Genomic DNA, 18,324 nt, shown 5'->3' on the forward strand with positions numbered 1-18,324 from the left:
CTCTCCACTCCCTCCGCACTAATCCTAACATTATTATTAAACCCGCTGATAAGGGGGGTGCTGTTGTAGTCTGGCGTACTGACCTCTACCTTGCCGAGGCACAGTGACAACTCGCGGATACCTCCTCTTATTTACCCCTCGATCGTGACCCCACTAAGGAGCACCAGGCCATTGTCTCCCACACTATCAACGACTTTATCCGCTCAGGGGATCTCCCATCCACTGCTACCAACCTTATAGTTCCCACACCCCGCACTTCCCGTTTCTACCTCCTACCCAAGATCCACAAACCTGCCTGTCCTGGCCGACCTATTGTCTCAGCTTGCTCCTGCCCCACCGAACTCGTTTCTGCATACCTCGACACTGTTTTATCACCCCTTGTTCAATCCCTTCCGACCTATGTTCGTGACACTTCTCACGCTCTTAAACTTTTCGATGATTTTAAGTTCCCTGGCCCCCACCGCTTTATTTTCACCATGGATGTCCAGTCCCTATATACTTCCATCCCCCATCAGGAAGGTCTCAAAGCTCTACGCTTCTTTTTGGATTCCAGACCTAATCAGTTCCCCTCTACCACCACTCTGCTCCGTCTAGCAGAATTAGTCCTTCCTCTTAATAATTTCTCCTTTTGCTCCTCCCATTTCCTCCAAACTAAAGGTGTAGCTATGGGCACCCTTATGGGTCCTAGCTATGCCTGCCTTTTTGTTGGGTTTGTGGAACAATCTATGTTCCGTGCCTATTCTGATATCTGTCCCCCACTTTTCCTTCGCTACATCGACGACTGCATTGGCGCTGCTTCCTGCACGCATGCAGAACTCGTTGACTTTATTAACTTTGCCTCCAACTTTCACCCTGCCCTCAAGTTTACCTGGTCCATTTCTGACACCTCCCTCCCCTTTTTAGATCTTTCTGTCTCTGTCTCTGGAGACAGCTTATCCACTGATGTCTACTATAAGCCTACTGACTCTCACAACTATCTGGACTATTCCTCTTCTCACCCTGTCTCTTGCAAAAACGCCATCCCCTTCTTGCAATTCCTCCGTCTCCGCCGCATCTGCTGTCAGGATGAGGCTTTTCATTCTAGGACGAGGGAGATGTCTTCATTTTTTAAAGAAAGGGGCTTCCCTTCCTCCACTATCAACTCTGCTCTTAAACGCATCTCCCCCATTTCACGTACATCTGCTCTCACTCCATCCTCCCACCACCCCACTAGGAATAGGGTTCCCCTGGTCCTCACCTACCACCCCACCAGCCTCCGGGTCCAACATATTATTCTCCGTAACTTCCGCCACCTCCAACGGGATCCCACCACTAAGCATATCTTTCCCTCCCCCCCTCTCTCTGCATTCCGCAGGGATCGCTCCCTACACAACTCCCTTGTCCATTCGTCCCCCCCATCCCTCCCCACTGATCTCCCTCCTGGCACTTATCCGTGTAAGCGGAACAAGTGCTACACATGCCCTTACACTTCCTCCCTTACCACCATTCAGGGCCCCAAACAGTCCTTCCAGGTGAGGCATCACTTCACCTGTGAGTCGACTGGGGTGATATACTGCGTCCGGTGCTCCCGATGTGGCCTTTTATATATTGGTGAGACCCGACGCAGACTGGGAGACCGCTTTGCTGAACATCTACGCTCTGTCCGCCAGAGAAAGCAGGATCTCCCAGTGGCCACACATTTTAATTCCACATCCCATTCCCATTCTGACATGTCTATCCACGGCCTCCTCTACTGTAAAGATGAAGCCACACTCAGGTTGGAGGAACAACACCTTATATTCCGTATGGGTAGCCTCCAACCTGATGGCATGAACATTGACTTCTCTAACTTCCGCTAGGCCCCACCTCCCCCTCGTACCCCATCTGTTACTCTTTTTAATGCACACATTCTTTCTCTCACTCTCCTTTTTCTCCCTCTGTCCCTCTGAATATACCTCTTGCCCATCCTCTGGGTCACCCCCCCCCCCGTCTTTCTTCCCGGACCTCCTGTCCCATGATCCTCTCGTATCCCCTTCTGCCTATCACCTGTCCAGCTCTCGGCTCCATCCCTCCCCCTCCTGTCTTCTCCTATCATTTTGCATCTCCCCCTCCCCCTCCAGCTTTCAAATCCCTTACTCACTCTTCCTTCAGTTAGTCCTGACGAAGGGTCTCGGCCTGAAACGTCGACTGCGCCTCTTCCTATAGATGCTGCTTGGCCTGCTGCGTTCACCAGCAACTTTGATGTATGTTGCTTGAATTTCCAGCATCTGCAGAATTCCTGTTGTCTGAGTCTCAATATGGACAAGACAAAATAAATGATTGTGGACTTCAGGAAGGCACAGGTTGGCCACTCTCCATTGCACATCAATGGCTCTGGCATGGAGAGTGAACAGTACAGTTCCTTGATGTGCTCCTAATGGATGATCTAACCTGAACTCACAACACCCCCTCACTAGTCAAAAGGCATAGCAGCTTCTACATTTTCTGAGGATATTGAGGCGTGCGAGACTCCCTGCCCCCATTCTAACAACTTTTTACAGAACACCATCAAGAGTGTTCTGTCTGGCTGCATCATTATGTGGTATGAAAGACCCTACAGAGGACAGCAAACACAACTGAGAGGATCGTTGGGGTCACATACCCACCACCCCCACTTGTGGTATTTACCAGGAGCGTTGCAGATGAACAGCCTAAACCATTATTGAGGATACCACCTATCCCACAGACTTTTTGACCTACTATCGTCAGGGAGAAGGTACAGAAGCATCAGAACTAGAACTGCTAGACTGGGTAGCACTTTCTTCCCTCAAGTTGTGAAATTAATGAATATAGGAGAGCGAGGTGTTTACCGTACTATTTAACTGTGGTGTGCTTTACTACATGCATATTTTATGAACATATTATTTTGGTTCATGTGCTGTGTGTGATATATGCTGAGTGGGTGTACCATGGTTTGGAGAAATATTGTCTCATTTGATTGTACTGTATATATGTACGATCAGATGACATTAAACTTGAACTTGGTCGCCTATGCTGCATTCTGAAGGCTTTTACGGGTTGTATGGACAATAAAGGTATCACTACTAAGCTTTCTTCTGAATAGATTACGTATCATCACCCAGAATCAGGATTTTCCTTTGTGTATACTGGCTGACCTCATTAAAAATGTAGTTTTGCAGAACCGTCCCCTGGAAAAAGTATAGGTCAATTCAATTCACCGGCTTACTCAATAAAGCACTCAATAAAGCTGTCACCTTTTCCATTGCAGATTTCTACTCATTCTTCTCAGTTCTAGCCCATTTTCTTTTCCTTCAGACTTGTTTACAACCTCCCTACTTCCTTAATCAACAACATCCATGATTTGGAGTTATCACTATCATTTTGATTAAAAATATGGCTGCCCTCTTTCAACCTTCCATTAAATCCTAAATACTTCCATTTATTTTCTGGCTTTAACAACTTAAGGATGCCCCTAAGCACATTCCAAGTTAGCCACTCTTATAAAAGTAAGCAGTATGACATACAAATTACATGCCTCTTAGTGAATTAAAGGTGGTGAAAAAAAATTCAGACCTTAGAATTCATAGTTTTGAAACCATTACAAAATGGAACATTTCAAAAATATTGCACTGGTAAAGTGGCTAACTCCAAAAGACTCAGTCCTTCTGCTGAATACCAGGATTCTGCTCAACTCAGAAGCTTCCATATGTGGCAGAATATACAATATTTTTCGGACTCTGTTTTCAGGTTCTTGTACAACACTGACCTCTAGAGCCTTATATGTTTGGATGGCATCCCACCCCGGAAAGTTTGCTCCATCTATCCTCTGTGCCCAGTCTTCTTTCACAAAGTTAGGAGAGCTAGAAGGGGGCATGAGAAGGCATGTATGTGAAGAACAGAAAGATGGCTAGAGTGAAGGTAGGACCAATTACAGATGGTAGAGGAAAAAGGTCCTTTGAGTCAGATGAGGTAGGGAATTCTTAATAAATACTTTGCTTCAGTTTTCGCCAGGAAGAGGGACCTTGCCTTGCCATTTGTGAGGACAGCATAAGAAGGCTGATTTGTTTCAACATGTCGAAATTAAGAAAGAAGACGTGCTGGAACTTACAAAAAACATTTGGATAGATAAGCCCATGGCGCCAGACGGGATATACACCAAGTTACAATGGGAAGAGAGGAAAGAGAATGCTGTGCTTTTGGTGATAATCATTGGACCCTAACTTGTCAGCCGATTGGAGGGTGGCATATGTTATTCTTTTGTTCAAGAAAGGGAGTAGGGATAACCTTAGGAATTATAAACCAGTGAGTCTTAATTTAGTGATGGGCAAATTATTGAATTGACTGAGAAACTGGATTTACGAGTGTTTGGAGAAACATAGGGTTCATCAGCATGGCTTTGTAAGGGGCAGATTATGCCATATGAGCCTAACTAAATTCTTTGAGGATGTGACAAACCACAGTGGTGAAGGTAGTGCAGTGGATGTGGTGTATATGGATTCTATATAAAAGCGGTCATTAAGGTTCCTTATGGTAAGCTCATTCAGGAGGCATGGAATCCAGAGAAAGCTGGCTGTGTGGATACGGAATTGGCTTGTCCATAGAAAGTAAAGGGTGGTAGTGGATGAGCATATTCTGCCTGGAGTTTGGTGACCAGCGATGTTTTGCAGGGATCTGTTCTGGGAACCCTGTTCTTTCTGATTTTTATAAATGACTTGGATGAGGAAGTTAAGGGGTGAGTTAGTAAGTTTGCAGATGACATTAAGGTGGGTAGAGCTGTGGATGGTGTGGAGGTTGTAGGTTGCAGTGGTATATTAACAGGATGTAGAGCTGGGCTGTGAAGTGGCAATGGAGTACAACCTAACAAAGTGTGACATAATTCACTTTGGAAGGTCAAATTTGAAGGCAAAACACAGGGTTAATAGCAGGATTCTTAGCAGTGTGGAGGAATGTAGGATTTTGGGGTCCACATCCATATATCCCACAAAGTTGCCACGCAAGTTGATGGTGGGTAAGTATGGTGTGTTAGCCTTCATTTATCGAGGGATTCAGTTCAAGAGCCACAAGTTAATGTTGCAGCTCTATAAAACACTGGCTAAACCACACTTAGAATATAGTGTTCAGTTCAGGTCACATCATTATAGGATGGATGTGGAAGCTTTAGAGAGGGCGCAGTGGAGATCTACCAGGATACTGCCTGGATTAGAGGGTATGTCTTATGAGGATAGTTTGAGTGAGCTGAGGCTTTTCTCTTAGGAGTGAAGGTGGATGTGGGGTAACTTGACTGATGATACGAGTCAAAGATAGAGTGGATAGTCGGAGACTTTTTCTCAGGGTGGAAATATCTAATATGAGGGGGCATAATTTTAAGATGATTAGAGAAAAGTCTACAAGGGATGTCCAAGATAAGTTCTTTACACAGAGAGTGGGAAACCTTGCCAGGGGTCATCATATAGACAAATTTATTCGAGGCATTTAAGAAACTCTTAGATAGAGCTATGTAGAGGGAATGGTTAGATATTAGAGTTGGATAAAAGGTCAGCACAAGATTGGGGGCTGCAGGACCTGTACTGTGCTCTAATGTTCTATGTTCTCTGTTCTAACGTGGGTCCTGCAGCTACTTTCAAGGCTAACCATTTTACCTCCTGTTTGTTTTTGCATAAAGGAAATATCCTGGCCTTGATATCAGCAAACATCCTCCTCTCCTCTATGCAAAGTTGTAGTGAAGCTTCGGTTTTTACCAGAGTGACAAATGGATTCCTGATTTCATATCTCAACTGAAAAATAGACTTTTTACAATGCAGTTCTTAAATACAAGTCGAGTTTTTTTAAGTAATTACATGTTCAGTCTTCTGGAAAGGAACATGTATGGAACAAGCTGCCAGAGGAATAAGAAACAAGCTACTAGAGGAATATGGAACTGACTGCCAGAGAAATATGGAACAGGCTGCCAAAGGAAGTGGTTGAGTCAGGTACAATGACAACACTTAAAAGACATAAAGTTAAGCGCTTCGATAGGCAGGTTTGGAGGAGTATGGGTCAAATGCAAGCAAATGGGACTAGTTTAGATGGGCATTTTGGAAAGCGAGGATGAGTTGGTCCAAAGGGCTTGCATCCATGCTATTTGACTCTGCGACTCTACTACAATACTCTTACTCAGCAGATGAGAGTGCTATCAATGTGCCATGTTTCATACCTTGAGTATAGAATAAGGGAAGACAGGTCAATTTATTGACACATATCCTCTACACAGCATGAATTCATGAATAACCTTACCCACAATGGTGTCCCCAAACTGAAAGAGAAAATCAATTACTGATAAACTGGCAGAGGAAGCTCTGCAAACCTCTCTATCATCCTAAAAGCCAAGCAAATAAAACTCTGGAACATTTCACCAGCTTTATAACATGTACAGTATCTTCAACTATCCATTCTGCACATTTCATAATCCCATGTTCTTACCATTATTTTAATACATAAAGTCCAGTAATTATTTTGTAAACTCATTACTACATGATACTGATCCAGAACAGGAAACTATTTTTTGCTCGGTTCCTGAAGCCCCATGATACCTAATTTCAACCAAAGTATCATTGGGAATACTGGAGATAGCCAAAGACCCCATGATCAGGAAGTCTAAAAAAATTAGTAAAGTTCCAGCTCATGATTGTTATTTAGTGTTCCACAATACAATATGAGTAATTTTTCACTGTTTGAGGAAGTATAGGATTAGTTGTGTATGATAAACCCCTCGATACTTTTTGTGATGATTAATGATTTCAAAACTATTATAAGTATAGAACTGAATTACATCTAACTAATTCATTTGTTAAATAATATAATTTGGCTTTGCTGCTTACCTAAATGTTACATTCATTTTTTGACTTTGCACCTTCAATTTGGCAAACAAGGCTATAAGGCATTCGAAGTACTCGGTCTTAAAAAGAGAATCCCGATGTTCCATTAAAATCACCCTGGGGAAAATGGAGTAAGATAACATACTCAACACAAAAAGATTAAACTAAAAAGCAATGAATTTCCATTGGATACTCCTACTGTAATTTTGGCAGAAATGCTGCAGGAACCTTCTAAAAATGGATTCAAGGTGAAACAGAGCAGGACAACTGCTGCAGAGCCACGGAGAGTAAAAGGTAAGCAATTATCATTTCACAGGTGTCTCATTCTGGTAATGCATTGGAAAAGCTGAGTTGTTCCAGGAATGAAACATGGTGATCAGTCCTCAGACAACATAGTCCAAAGGTAGCATGTACCCTGATGCAAAATTTTCATCACATATGACTCATTCCTAAAATGCTGAGCCGAATAGCTGTTACTCTATTTCATTTCCCCCTCCAAAATAAAATCAAATTTAAATTTCATAACTCTGAAAGAAATTATACAACTGAATCTTTAAGCAACTAATCTTCCAGATTTCTCAAGACTCTTCTATTAAAGTTAAATGAGCAAAAACACTCAAAGAAAATAATCTTTTATCTTCTTTGCAAAGTAAAGTATCACTATCTGAAATTTTTCAGCAACAGATGTGGACTCACCAGCAAGATACCAAGAGATAATATTTTAAAGGAAAATAACATATGATTTTCCAAAATCTTACTTATAAGTAAAGAATTAAATTACTTCCAATACAATGTTAAAATGTCAATTCAGAAAGGGGCACATTTTTCTCCATTTTTCTCTATATGGGTAGTCTATTTCTAATATTGGCTGAAGATTGTGACACCTGTACACAAATAGATACCAATGAAATGCAATCACTTTGATGGTTAAACAAGTTTTTCTTTCCAAAGAAATAGTTCAGAATTATTCATTTTGATATTTATTATCAAACTATGCATAGAAGAAAATGCACTGTGATCAAAGATTTAAAGAAAGCCTAAGCCTTTATACTTCTGCTTATCATTTATCAAAATGAAAGCTTTGGTCTAACTCACATGCGTCCTAGAATAATAATATGTCAATAGATTTTACTTCAGCTATTCAACAATTCATACCTGAAATCTCCCTTTACATTCAATGGGTTGATAATACTCAATTGTATGCTTTTCTGCTCATAGCATGGAGATTCACATTTAATAGTGGCCTAGAAAATTGTGAAAAACATAATACAAAAGAAAATAATTTACTATAAAACTCTCAAATGCTTACATATTCAAAAACAACTGAACTCAATAAAAGAGCAATTGATAAAATGAAAAAGAGTATTCAATAGCAAAAGACAAAAACATAAAAGTTCTGAAAGAATTTTCATTTAACATGAATAGGAGGAATTTCTTTAGCCAGAGAGTGGTGGATCTGTGGAGTTCTTTGCCACAGGCAGCTGTGGAGGCCAAGTCTTTATGTATATTTAAGGCAGAGGGTCGATAGATTCTTGATTGGTCAGGGCATGAAGGGATACAGGGAGAAGGAAAGAGGTTGGGGCTGAAAGGAAAATTGGATTAGCCATGATGAAATGGCAGAGCAGACTCAATGGGGCAAATAGCCTAATTCTGCTCCTGTATCTTATGGTCTTATGATCAGTTAATACTAGATTAACACTGCAGCTGAATTCTCATTTCAAGGTACATAAATCAGTAAAAGAAGCCATTCTAAACTGAGATATTTTCTGTGATTATTTTCTGTTATAATTGTTCTTTCTCTCCAAATTAAAAATAGGGAGAAAATAACAAAAATCACAGAAAACAACTCCCATTCTGTGAACACAAGATTAGACATTCCATGAAGGACCAAAGCATGAGTAAAAACCAACTTGGATTGGAAGTATGTTGAAGAAAAATTGAAAGCACACTGATATGGTGTAAATGTTGTAAGCAAATGAATGGCAATGTATGAATGTAGTGTGTTTTATGAATAAAATATACTTTGAAAGAAAAAACTGTACTCACAATTAAGATATAAAGAAGACCAAAAACAAAATTTTGAAGAATGCACAGACATCAGATTGCAAATTATTATTGACTTACAGTTGGATTTATCTTGTTTATTTGTGATATTAGTGAAAATGTTGTTGTTGAGCACACTATTCCTTTCTTTAATCTTGATACAAAAATTAGTAGAGCTCGTTCTGGGTTCAGGAAATGGCTTGTGAATTCCACATTTATATCAACATAACTCCTGTTTAAAATAAATGTTTATCGTTCAATAAACAGAAACCTATCAAATACCATACTTTAAGTCAACAAAAGTAAATTTCAGCTTTTGCAATCAGAATTATCTGAAATGCCACTAATGTGGCATTATATTTCCTAGTAATAAGATGTACGAAGATATTATCTCCCCTACGTGTTAACCTCATAAAGTTTAAATTCCACTTTCAACACTAGCTTGTGTTCACAAATGTATTTGCTATTAGAAATAAAAACAACAGGAATTCTGCAGATGCTGGAAATTCAAGCAACATACATCAAAGTTGTTGGTGAACGCAGCAGGCCAAGCAGCATCTATAGGAAGAGGCGCAGTCGATGTTTCAGGCCGAGACCCTTCGTCAGGCCTGACGAAGGGTCTCGGCCTGAAACGTCGACTGCGCCTCTTCCTATAGATGCTGCTTGGCCTGCTGCGTTCACCAGCAACTTTGATGTATGTTGCTTGCTATTAGAAATGTTTAGTTTCACGTTCCAATTCTGCTATTGAAATCATATGCAGTGAATTTCAATACTTTTATTAAAATCAACACATATGATAATGGAGAAGTTCGGTGAGTCAGGCAACATCTATGGAGGGAAATGGGAAGACAATGCTTCAGCTCAAGATCTTTTCTCTGTACTGGCTAGGGTCAAACTGTGAGATCTTGAAATGTAGTGAAAGCCACATAGGACATGATGGCAGTGGAGACAAGTACAAGATGACAACATTGGAAAATAAGTTCTATTGTGTGTTTTGCTCACAGATGCCCAATTACTGATCAATCCTAAAAATATATATATACTCATTGACGTTTCCCACTCAGTTTTCACAGTCTTGTAAAATTGCAATTCTATCATGAAAGACCTGAAATTAAGATTTTCAGGTCTTTACAGAATCGCAAAACCATGCCATCCTCTGGACTAAATATGGAAGTTCACTCATATTTGCAGAGTTTTGATCCAAAGCAAATCCATATTAAATTATTATCTCACAACAAAAGCTCAGTATGAGCAATGCTTTTTCAAAGTATTAAGTCTCGAAATTGATCAGTACTTGCAAAAGAATGTTTGATAGTTCTTCAGCCTTACAGGAGAAAATAAACTTAGCTTAGCAAAATATACATATCAGGAGTGCAGGCAAGGGAGGCAAAGGGTAATGGAGGAGTAAAGGTTGGGTGAGGAGCAGGGGCAAAGGGAGTAGATATCCACGGGTTCAGAATGATTTAGGGAATAACTGATTAAGCAGAAGAAATAGTCAAGTATCTACAGAAGGGTCAGGGTGAAATCAGTCTGTGAGGAGCTAGTGAGCTAGTCAGGAACACAAATAGCATTTAGGGATAGTCATTCAAGGGTTGTGATCAACATTTGAAATGAGGATAGTCATGTCTGAATGTAATCATTTAGGGAGTAGATAAGAGTCTGAAGTGGCCATTGATCATCATAGCACACAAGATTCTGGAGGAACTCAGCAGATCAGGCAGCATCTCTGGAAATAAATAAACAGTTGATATTTCAGGCTGAGACCTTTCATCAGGGCTCAATTGTTTATTCATTTCTATAGATGCTGCGAGACCTGTTGAGTTCCTCCAGCATTTTGTGCGTGTGGCTCTGGATTTCCAGCATCTGAAGAATTGCTTGTGTTTACATAAGATGCCAATTATCCCATTGAATACATGCCTGATTTTTGTGAAACAGTTTGGCTAGTTCTATTGCTCTCATTTTTCCAAGAGGTCAGGTAAATTATTTTCCTTCAAATGCCTACATAATTTAACCTGATATATGCTATTTATACCACATTTACAAGTAATGAGTTTCAGATTATAACTACTCTTTGTGTAAGAAATGATTTTCCTCACATACTCCCTGGTTCTTTTCCCTTTCACACTTTAGCTCTGTTCCCTGGTCCAAAAACAATTCACTTATGCAACAGATTTTATTTATCCTATCAAAACTCATGCTGATGGCATATACTTCCATCAAATATCCTCTTAACATTACTTTGCTCCAAGAAAAATACTCACTGCTTATGCATATTAATATACTATATATTAAAAAGAAACACGGTGGTTCTTGTACTGATGTTAGTGGAAAAGTGTTGACCTAAGGAAAAAGACTTAGGAGCAGGGATTGCACAGTTGTGATTCACTGAGGGAGAACTAAATACTACTTCTAAAGGGGATTTAGTTGAATGGGGTTCTCAGCACCTCACATTCACCCCTCACCCACCCCCTGTGCAATTAACATTGGGCACTCAAACATGGGTACACAGTGTCAGTTGTGTCAGACCTGCATAGGCAGGCACCTCTCAGTCTCCACCCAGCTAACAGGAGTCACCTGCCACTTGCTTCCAAGTCATCACCTGCACACTATTAAAACTCAGCACTCATCCACAGCCCTTTGTTCACCCATCAAACCAGCCAGCTTCATCCAGTTCCTCTAGTCATCTGTTACCTTGTTGCTTTGTTGTGCTAAGTATCTGTTCTCTCGTTTTTTGGCCCCTCTTGGCTTGTTATTTTGCAATTTATTAATAAAATATCATTTACTGCTACAGTAAATCATCTCTGCTGCTCTGCTTTTAAGTTAAGCCTCCTCTATACTTCCTGATAATTGACCTGGAGAGCTCCACTGTACAATCCTTTTCCAAACTGAAGAGACCACGAGCCTCCAGACCTTAGATGCTGGAGCATCAGATCGTCCTTCTATGACAGCTTGCGAAAACTACACACAAGTTTTACTCTTATTAAATATCTCTCATTTGGAGACATTGAAAGGGTTTAAACATAATTTAATTAAAAATTAATTATTGGGAACAAAGACAAGATACATCTAGTTAAAGTGCATCAACATACAGTAAATTATTATAACATGAAAATAAATGAAATAATGAAATAAAGAAAAATAAACAACCACCATAGTCAAAACTTACAATCCATTTCAAATGAATAGGGTTATCACTTGTACATCTGCCATAGCACTTATAAAGTTGAGAAGACATACCCTAAATGAATCTAGTCCCTTCACGCAGTATGATCTAGGGTTATCAGTGGGCTCAATGATTATTCCAGTGACATTGTGGGAAATCAGGTGCACTTGCTTCTTACTTGCAGTACATGGAAGTGCAGAAGGCAAAACTTCCATTGACACTGTAGCATTACTGGCTCAGTAATTACGATTTTGTGTATCATTTGAAATTCACATATAATTAAATCACAAAATGTATCATTTTCACAGTATTTTGTGAAGAAACTATCTCGCAAACGTCTCAAAATCTGATCCATTTGCTAGCTGTCTATAAGTATAACAGAAAAGGATGTGCACCTGGTTTCTACAAACAACATCTTCAAATTAATCTCAAAATTGTTGTCAGTTTCATGCAGTAATAATGCTAAAAACTTTCATTTAAAAACTGCTAAAAACTATGGATATTTCAAAAAGGGTTTCCTGTTGAATGATCCCAACTCCCAACACAAAGAAACAAGGTGTTTGGAAATTTTGGTCATATTATACCATTTTGTTAGCATAATGGAAAAGAAAGTGTTTGATCTGTCAGCCTCCCTGAAGTAATCCCTCCTTGTTATCTGTTATCTGGACTAGAGGCAGAATATCTAATCCTTTAATCCAGTAGCATGGGTTATGAACCATGTGAATCCTCTTGCAGAGGTAAAACCATAAATTATATGTGAATATCTTTGATATCTAGCAAGGATCCACTTGGGTTTGTAAAACAATAAAATGTTTAGCTGAAATTTTGTACCATAGATTGTTAGGGAAAAAATTACTCTATCAGAAAAAATGTATTGGAGGCAGAACTCAAAGACGGCAGATATTAAACAAAAAATGTTGTCTTCATAAGTACAAAATAAATCAAAGAGGGCACATATCAATCCATAATTTACCTTGATGAAATTGACACTTTGTTTCCATTGGGCAATGAGAAACTTCCTGCATCTTTTCCTACTATTATTGCAAAATAAACCACGCGTTTGTCGATTGGATTTTGCAATCGAATCTGCATTAAAAAATAATAATTAGTTTTATCTTTGACAGAGTTTATTATACAGTGTTCAGGGATTATTAAGCTAAATACCTGATTCTACGTATTTCCATAAACCTTTCAATAAAGCATCTCTCATGAACCCTCCTGTTGGTCTTTGATGTTCCCTTTGTTAAAGGACTCACACTGAGTCTACAGAGAATGGCATTATATTATATTATAAATTTGTGTTTTTAAAAAAGACCAAATACTCAAAAACTACCAGAATATCTGTAAAAGTAATACCCATAACTAATTCTGAGCATTACTCCTAGAATCAATCACCAACAAATTACCAATTACCAAATTGGTAACTCAGATTGGTAATTGGTAAATCAACAAATCACCAAGTATTTGGTGATGACATAAATTGAAGTAGTCTTCAGCCAATAGGATGACACCAAGATTGGAGACATAATGGAAAGTAAGGAAGGCTATCAAAGCTTGCAGTGGGATCTGGATCAGCTGGTAAAATCAGTAGGCACTGAAGAGTGCAGTAAAACAGAGGAATCTGGGAATACAGATCCATAACTGCTTGACTGTAGCATAACAGATAGATAGGGTTGTTTCTGATGCATTAGTCTTCATAAATCAAGGCATTGAGTACATGTGTTGGGATGTTATGTTGATGTGGTAAGACCTAATTTGGAGTATTGTGTGCAGTTCTGATCACCTTCCTACAGGAAATATATCAACAAGATTGACAGAGTGTAGAGAAAATTTACAAGGATGTTGCCAGTACTTGACCTGAGTTATAGGGAAGGGGTGAATAAGTTCGGACTTTATTCCCTGGTGCATAGGAGAATGAGTGAAGATTTGATTGAGGTGAACAAAATTATGAAGGGTATGTTATTAAAATAAGCACCAAACTGCACCAGTTTCTGGGGTTTAGATGCTCTAAATCTCTGGAATATGGCTAGCTGGTGTGGCCTCTTTAAGGATTCAGGATTGTCCTATTAATTGGCAGCCATGGTTTGGCACCAGGACTTCAGTGTTTAAGGAGCATCTGAATGGAGACTTGGTGCTAATTGTAAGCTCTACTTGGATTATTGTCTAACATCTAGTTTAATATTCTGTTCTCGTTTCAGTCTCGCATATCTTGATTCCAGCCTGGGATACTCCAGCACTTGGGTCCAACCATCCTCACCTAGGTCTCCTGTCATAGTATGATTGAGTCAAAAGTGAACCCAGCAGGGTATTGGAGTCTCTCACCTGCTGTGGCCAGCCAGAGAGAAAGAATTTCTAGACAGAGCCTGGAGATACATGACCTCCAGGTTGTCGTGTGGCAACTTTCACAAGGGGGAAGTCAGAGTGCTCAAGTGAGGCTGTTGGTCACTCTGCGGAGCCTAGAGAGATTAGATGGTGACCCGGGTTCTACCCGTGGCTTCTTCAGTCAGAGCTCATTAGTGTTCGAACTCCAGCCATCCCGGTTCCCTTTGGAGAACGAAAAGGTAGCTTTCATTATCTCCCTCCCGAACGGGAGAGCCCTGGCCTGGGCCACAGCGCATTGAGAACAAATGTCGGAGATTTGCTCAGATTTGGAGGAATTCATGGCCACCATGACATGAAGAAGGTGTTCCATTATCCTGCCAGAGCCAGCCAAGACTTGCCTGACGAAGGTGTCAGGGTAGATGGTTATCGGCCAACTATGCTATCGACTTTTAAACTTTGGCCCAAAAGAGTGGCTGAAGCAGGGAAGTCTTGGCAACTCTACTGTCACGGACTCCGAGACAAACTAAAGGATGCCCTCACCCTTGGAGAGCCTGCAGAGGACCTGGAGGTTCTGATCGACCAGTCCACCTGCCTCAATAATTGTCTGGCTGGGCGAAAGTGGGGACTACTTCCAGAGGTCCATAGGGAGAACCCTGGGGACTATAGACCGGTGAGTCTTACGTCGGTGGTCTGCAAACTATTGGAAAGGATTCTTAAGAATAGGATCTACGAGCACTTGGAGAAGTACAGTCTTCTCAAGGATAGTCAACATGGCTTTGTGAAGGGAAGGTGGTGCCTCACGAGTCTAATTGAGTTTTCTGAAGAGGTAACAAAAGAAATTGATGAGGGTAGGGTGGTAGATGTGGTCTACATGGATTTTAGCAAGGCATTTGACAAGGTCCCCCACAAGAGACTCATCCAGAAAGTCATGAGGCATGGGAGCAGTGGAACCTTGGCTGTTTGGATAAAAAATTGACTTAAAGGAAGAAAGGAGAGGGTAATAGTGGAAGGAAAGTATTCTGCCTGGAGGTCAGTGACTAGTGGAGTACTGCAAGGATCTGTCCTGAGACCTCTGCTCTGTGATTTTTATAAATGACCTGGATGAAGAGGCGGAAGGATGGGTGAGTAAGTTTGCGGACGACACGAAGATTGGAGGAGTTGTAGATGGAGCTGTAGGTTATCAAAGGTTACAAGAGGATATAGACAGGATGCAGAGTTGGGCAGAAAAGTGGCAGATGGCGTTCAATCCAGATAAGTGTGAGGTGATGCATTTTGGAAGGACAAACCAGAAGGCTGAGTACAGGGTTAATGGTCGGTTACTTAAGAGTATTGTGTTCACTTCTGGTCACCTCATTATAGGAAGGATGTGGAAGCTATGGAGAGGGTGCAGGGGAGATTTAACAGGATGTTGCCTGTATTGAAAAACAAGTCTTATGAGGCAAGGTTAGCATATCTGGGACTTTTCTCTTTGGAGCATAGAAGGATGAGAGGGGACTTGATAGAGGTCTACAAGATTATGAGAGGCATAGATAGGGTGGATAGCCAGTACCTGTTTCCCAGGGCACAAATAGCAAACACCAGAGGGCATATGTACAAAGTTAAGGGAGGGAAGTTTAGGAGAGACATCAGGAGTAAGTTTTTTCTTACACAGAGGGTTTTAGGCACCTGGAATGACTTGCCAGGGATGGTGGTGGAGGCTAAAACATTAGGGGTATTTAAGAGCCTCTTGGATAGGCACATGGATGAAAGAAAAATAGAGGGTACTGTGGGTTTAATACCTTTTTTTTAAAGGAATATAAGGGTCGGCACAACATCGAGGGCTGAAGGGCCTGTACTGTGCCGTAGTATTCTAGTGTCTAGGTCAGAGATAGCTAGCCTGAGCCTGGTCTCAATGCATTGCAGTTCCATTCCCTGATCTCAAACAATGTCCAGCCCATCTCCTGCTCAGTACCTGATGAGTCGATGCAAATTGGCTGCCCAAGACTCTCCATCATTGAGGTCCCAGCGTCAGAGTTGAGGTGGCTGCTTTTACTGTGGGGAACAGGTCATCTGCGGGCCAAATGTCTGAAGCTGCAGCTTTAGGGAGAACTGCTAAGACCATCCAGTATTGGGAGGACTGTGACAGTAGCAGCCACTACTCCCAACTCCATGGATTCTGGTATCTGAGATCTCTTGGGGTAGGTACCAAAGAGAGGTGAATGGTTTTGTGGGCCCTAAGGCAGTTGGTAATTTCCTGGACTTGGGGATCACCTGTTGGCTCAACATAGTACCGCTGAAGTTGAGCCAGTCAATGCTCACAACTATTCTGGATAGTCACCTGCTAAGTTTCAAGCAGATCCAGCAGCAGGTAATAGTTTTGTGGATGAGGATTGAGGATCATGTGGAGGACATTAGTTTCTAAGTCATCGATTTGTCTCTCATACCTCTGATCCTCAGCACCTTTGGCTGTCCCAGCATAACCCTTCTATGAACTGGAAGGAAGGGAGAATCATTGCTTGGTCCAGTCATTGCAAGAGGTTATGTTTGCAGTGTGGTGTTCCAACCCTCAGACTCCCCCAAGACCAATGACCAATGAGGGGGCAGACTTCAGTCTGGGGTAGTCTGAAGCATTCTGGAGACCCAGTCTGGCCCTCAGACAGACAAGCTGTCTCCAGCCAAAAGGACCATGCGAATCCCGATGCTGTCTAATCCAACGCATGCTGGAAATAGACAGGGTGGTTTCTAGATTGGGAGCAAACCAAGGAGCCTAGAACTCTAGCAGCTAAGCCTAAGGGATCCAGCTCCCAGGTGCTGACTAAAGGAAGGACTCCTAAATGCAGACCCTTGGAGCTTAGCTCTGGAGGCGCAAGGGCCATTTGTAATGCCTGTTACTGTCGTGTGAGGATATGGACAAAGATTTGGACTTTGATTTGGCCACTGTTTCAATGAAGGAGTCTAGTGAACCTATGGAAGATATTGAGTTCTGTCAAATCACCCCTGTCACTTAAAGAGCCTCGGGAGTCATCCTCAAAGAAAAGATCAAAGTTAATTGCAACACCCAAATCAGTCGATATCCTTTCTATCTGCAAGGATTTGGAAGAGGCCTTCAGCAAGGAAAAGGCCTCGACTCTTCCACCACACTGACCAGACAACTGTGCTATAGATTTACTGCCTGGTATTGTACACGCTCACTGACACGGAGAGAAGTGCTATGTACATGAAAGAGGCACTTGCCATGGGATTCATTCAGCCCTCCTCCTCATCAACTGGTGTGGGTTTCTTCTTCATACAGAAAAAGGATGGGAGCCTGCAGCCATGCAGTGATTAGAGGGTTGAATTGCTTAACAGCCAGGAATCGTTATCCCCTTCCACTCATGAACACAGCCTTCAAGATTCTCCAAGGGGTAAGAGTACTCATGAAGCTAGACCTGGGGGAGTGTGTACAATCTGGTTTACAAAAAAGAGGGCAACAAATGGAAAACTGCGTTCAACACACCGATGAGGCACTATGAGTACCTGGTCATGCCGCTCAACCTCACAAACGTTCCAGTTTTCCAGACCTTTATAAACTGTGCTCCAGGATGTTTTCCATAAGTACGCTTTCGTCTTGGATGATATCCTAATCTTCTCAAAGTCCCTGAAGCAACATGTTGCTCATCTCAGGGATATTTTATAGAGGCTTCTAGACGGTGAATTTATGTCAAGCTGGAGAAGTTTAAATTTCATGTGACCACCATTTCATCTTTGGGTTTTATCATCTCTAATGGAAGTCTCAAGGTGGACCCTACTAAAACCCAAGCAGTCAGAGATTGGACTTGTTTCACATTGGATGGTTATAGCCAACAATTTCTGGGACTTGCCAACTTCTACCAGAAGTTCATCAGCTACTTCAGCTCAAGGGCAGCTCCACTGACAGCCCTAAGTAAGAAATCCATGGGTCCTTTTGTTTGGACTACCAAAGTGGAGGCTGCATTTGCAGAGGTC

At 41.3% G+C, this 18,324-nt stretch overlaps 1 protein-coding gene across 1 annotated transcript in view; it reads right to left on the bottom strand.

Annotated features, from left to right (window-relative positions):
• Positions 1-18,324, bottom strand: part of LOC134348078 (cilia- and flagella-associated protein 47-like) — a 712,768-nt gene that overhangs the window by 430,657 nt on the left and 263,787 nt on the right. The window contains exons 37-40 of the mRNA XM_063050919.1: positions 13,013-13,125; positions 8,958-9,108; positions 7,989-8,077; positions 6,837-6,950 (exon numbers count right to left, since the gene is read on the bottom strand). Of these exons, the coding sequence (XP_062906989.1) occupies positions 6,837-6,950; positions 7,989-8,077; positions 8,958-9,108; positions 13,013-13,125 (467 nt within the window). The remainder of the gene's footprint in view (positions 1-6,836; positions 6,951-7,988; positions 8,078-8,957; positions 9,109-13,012; positions 13,126-18,324) is intronic.

Source organism: Mobula hypostoma, chromosome 6 (genome assembly GCF_963921235.1).
Source record: "Mobula hypostoma chromosome 6, sMobHyp1.1, whole genome shotgun sequence".
NCBI lineage: Eukaryota > Metazoa > Chordata > Chondrichthyes > Myliobatiformes > Myliobatidae > Mobula > Mobula hypostoma.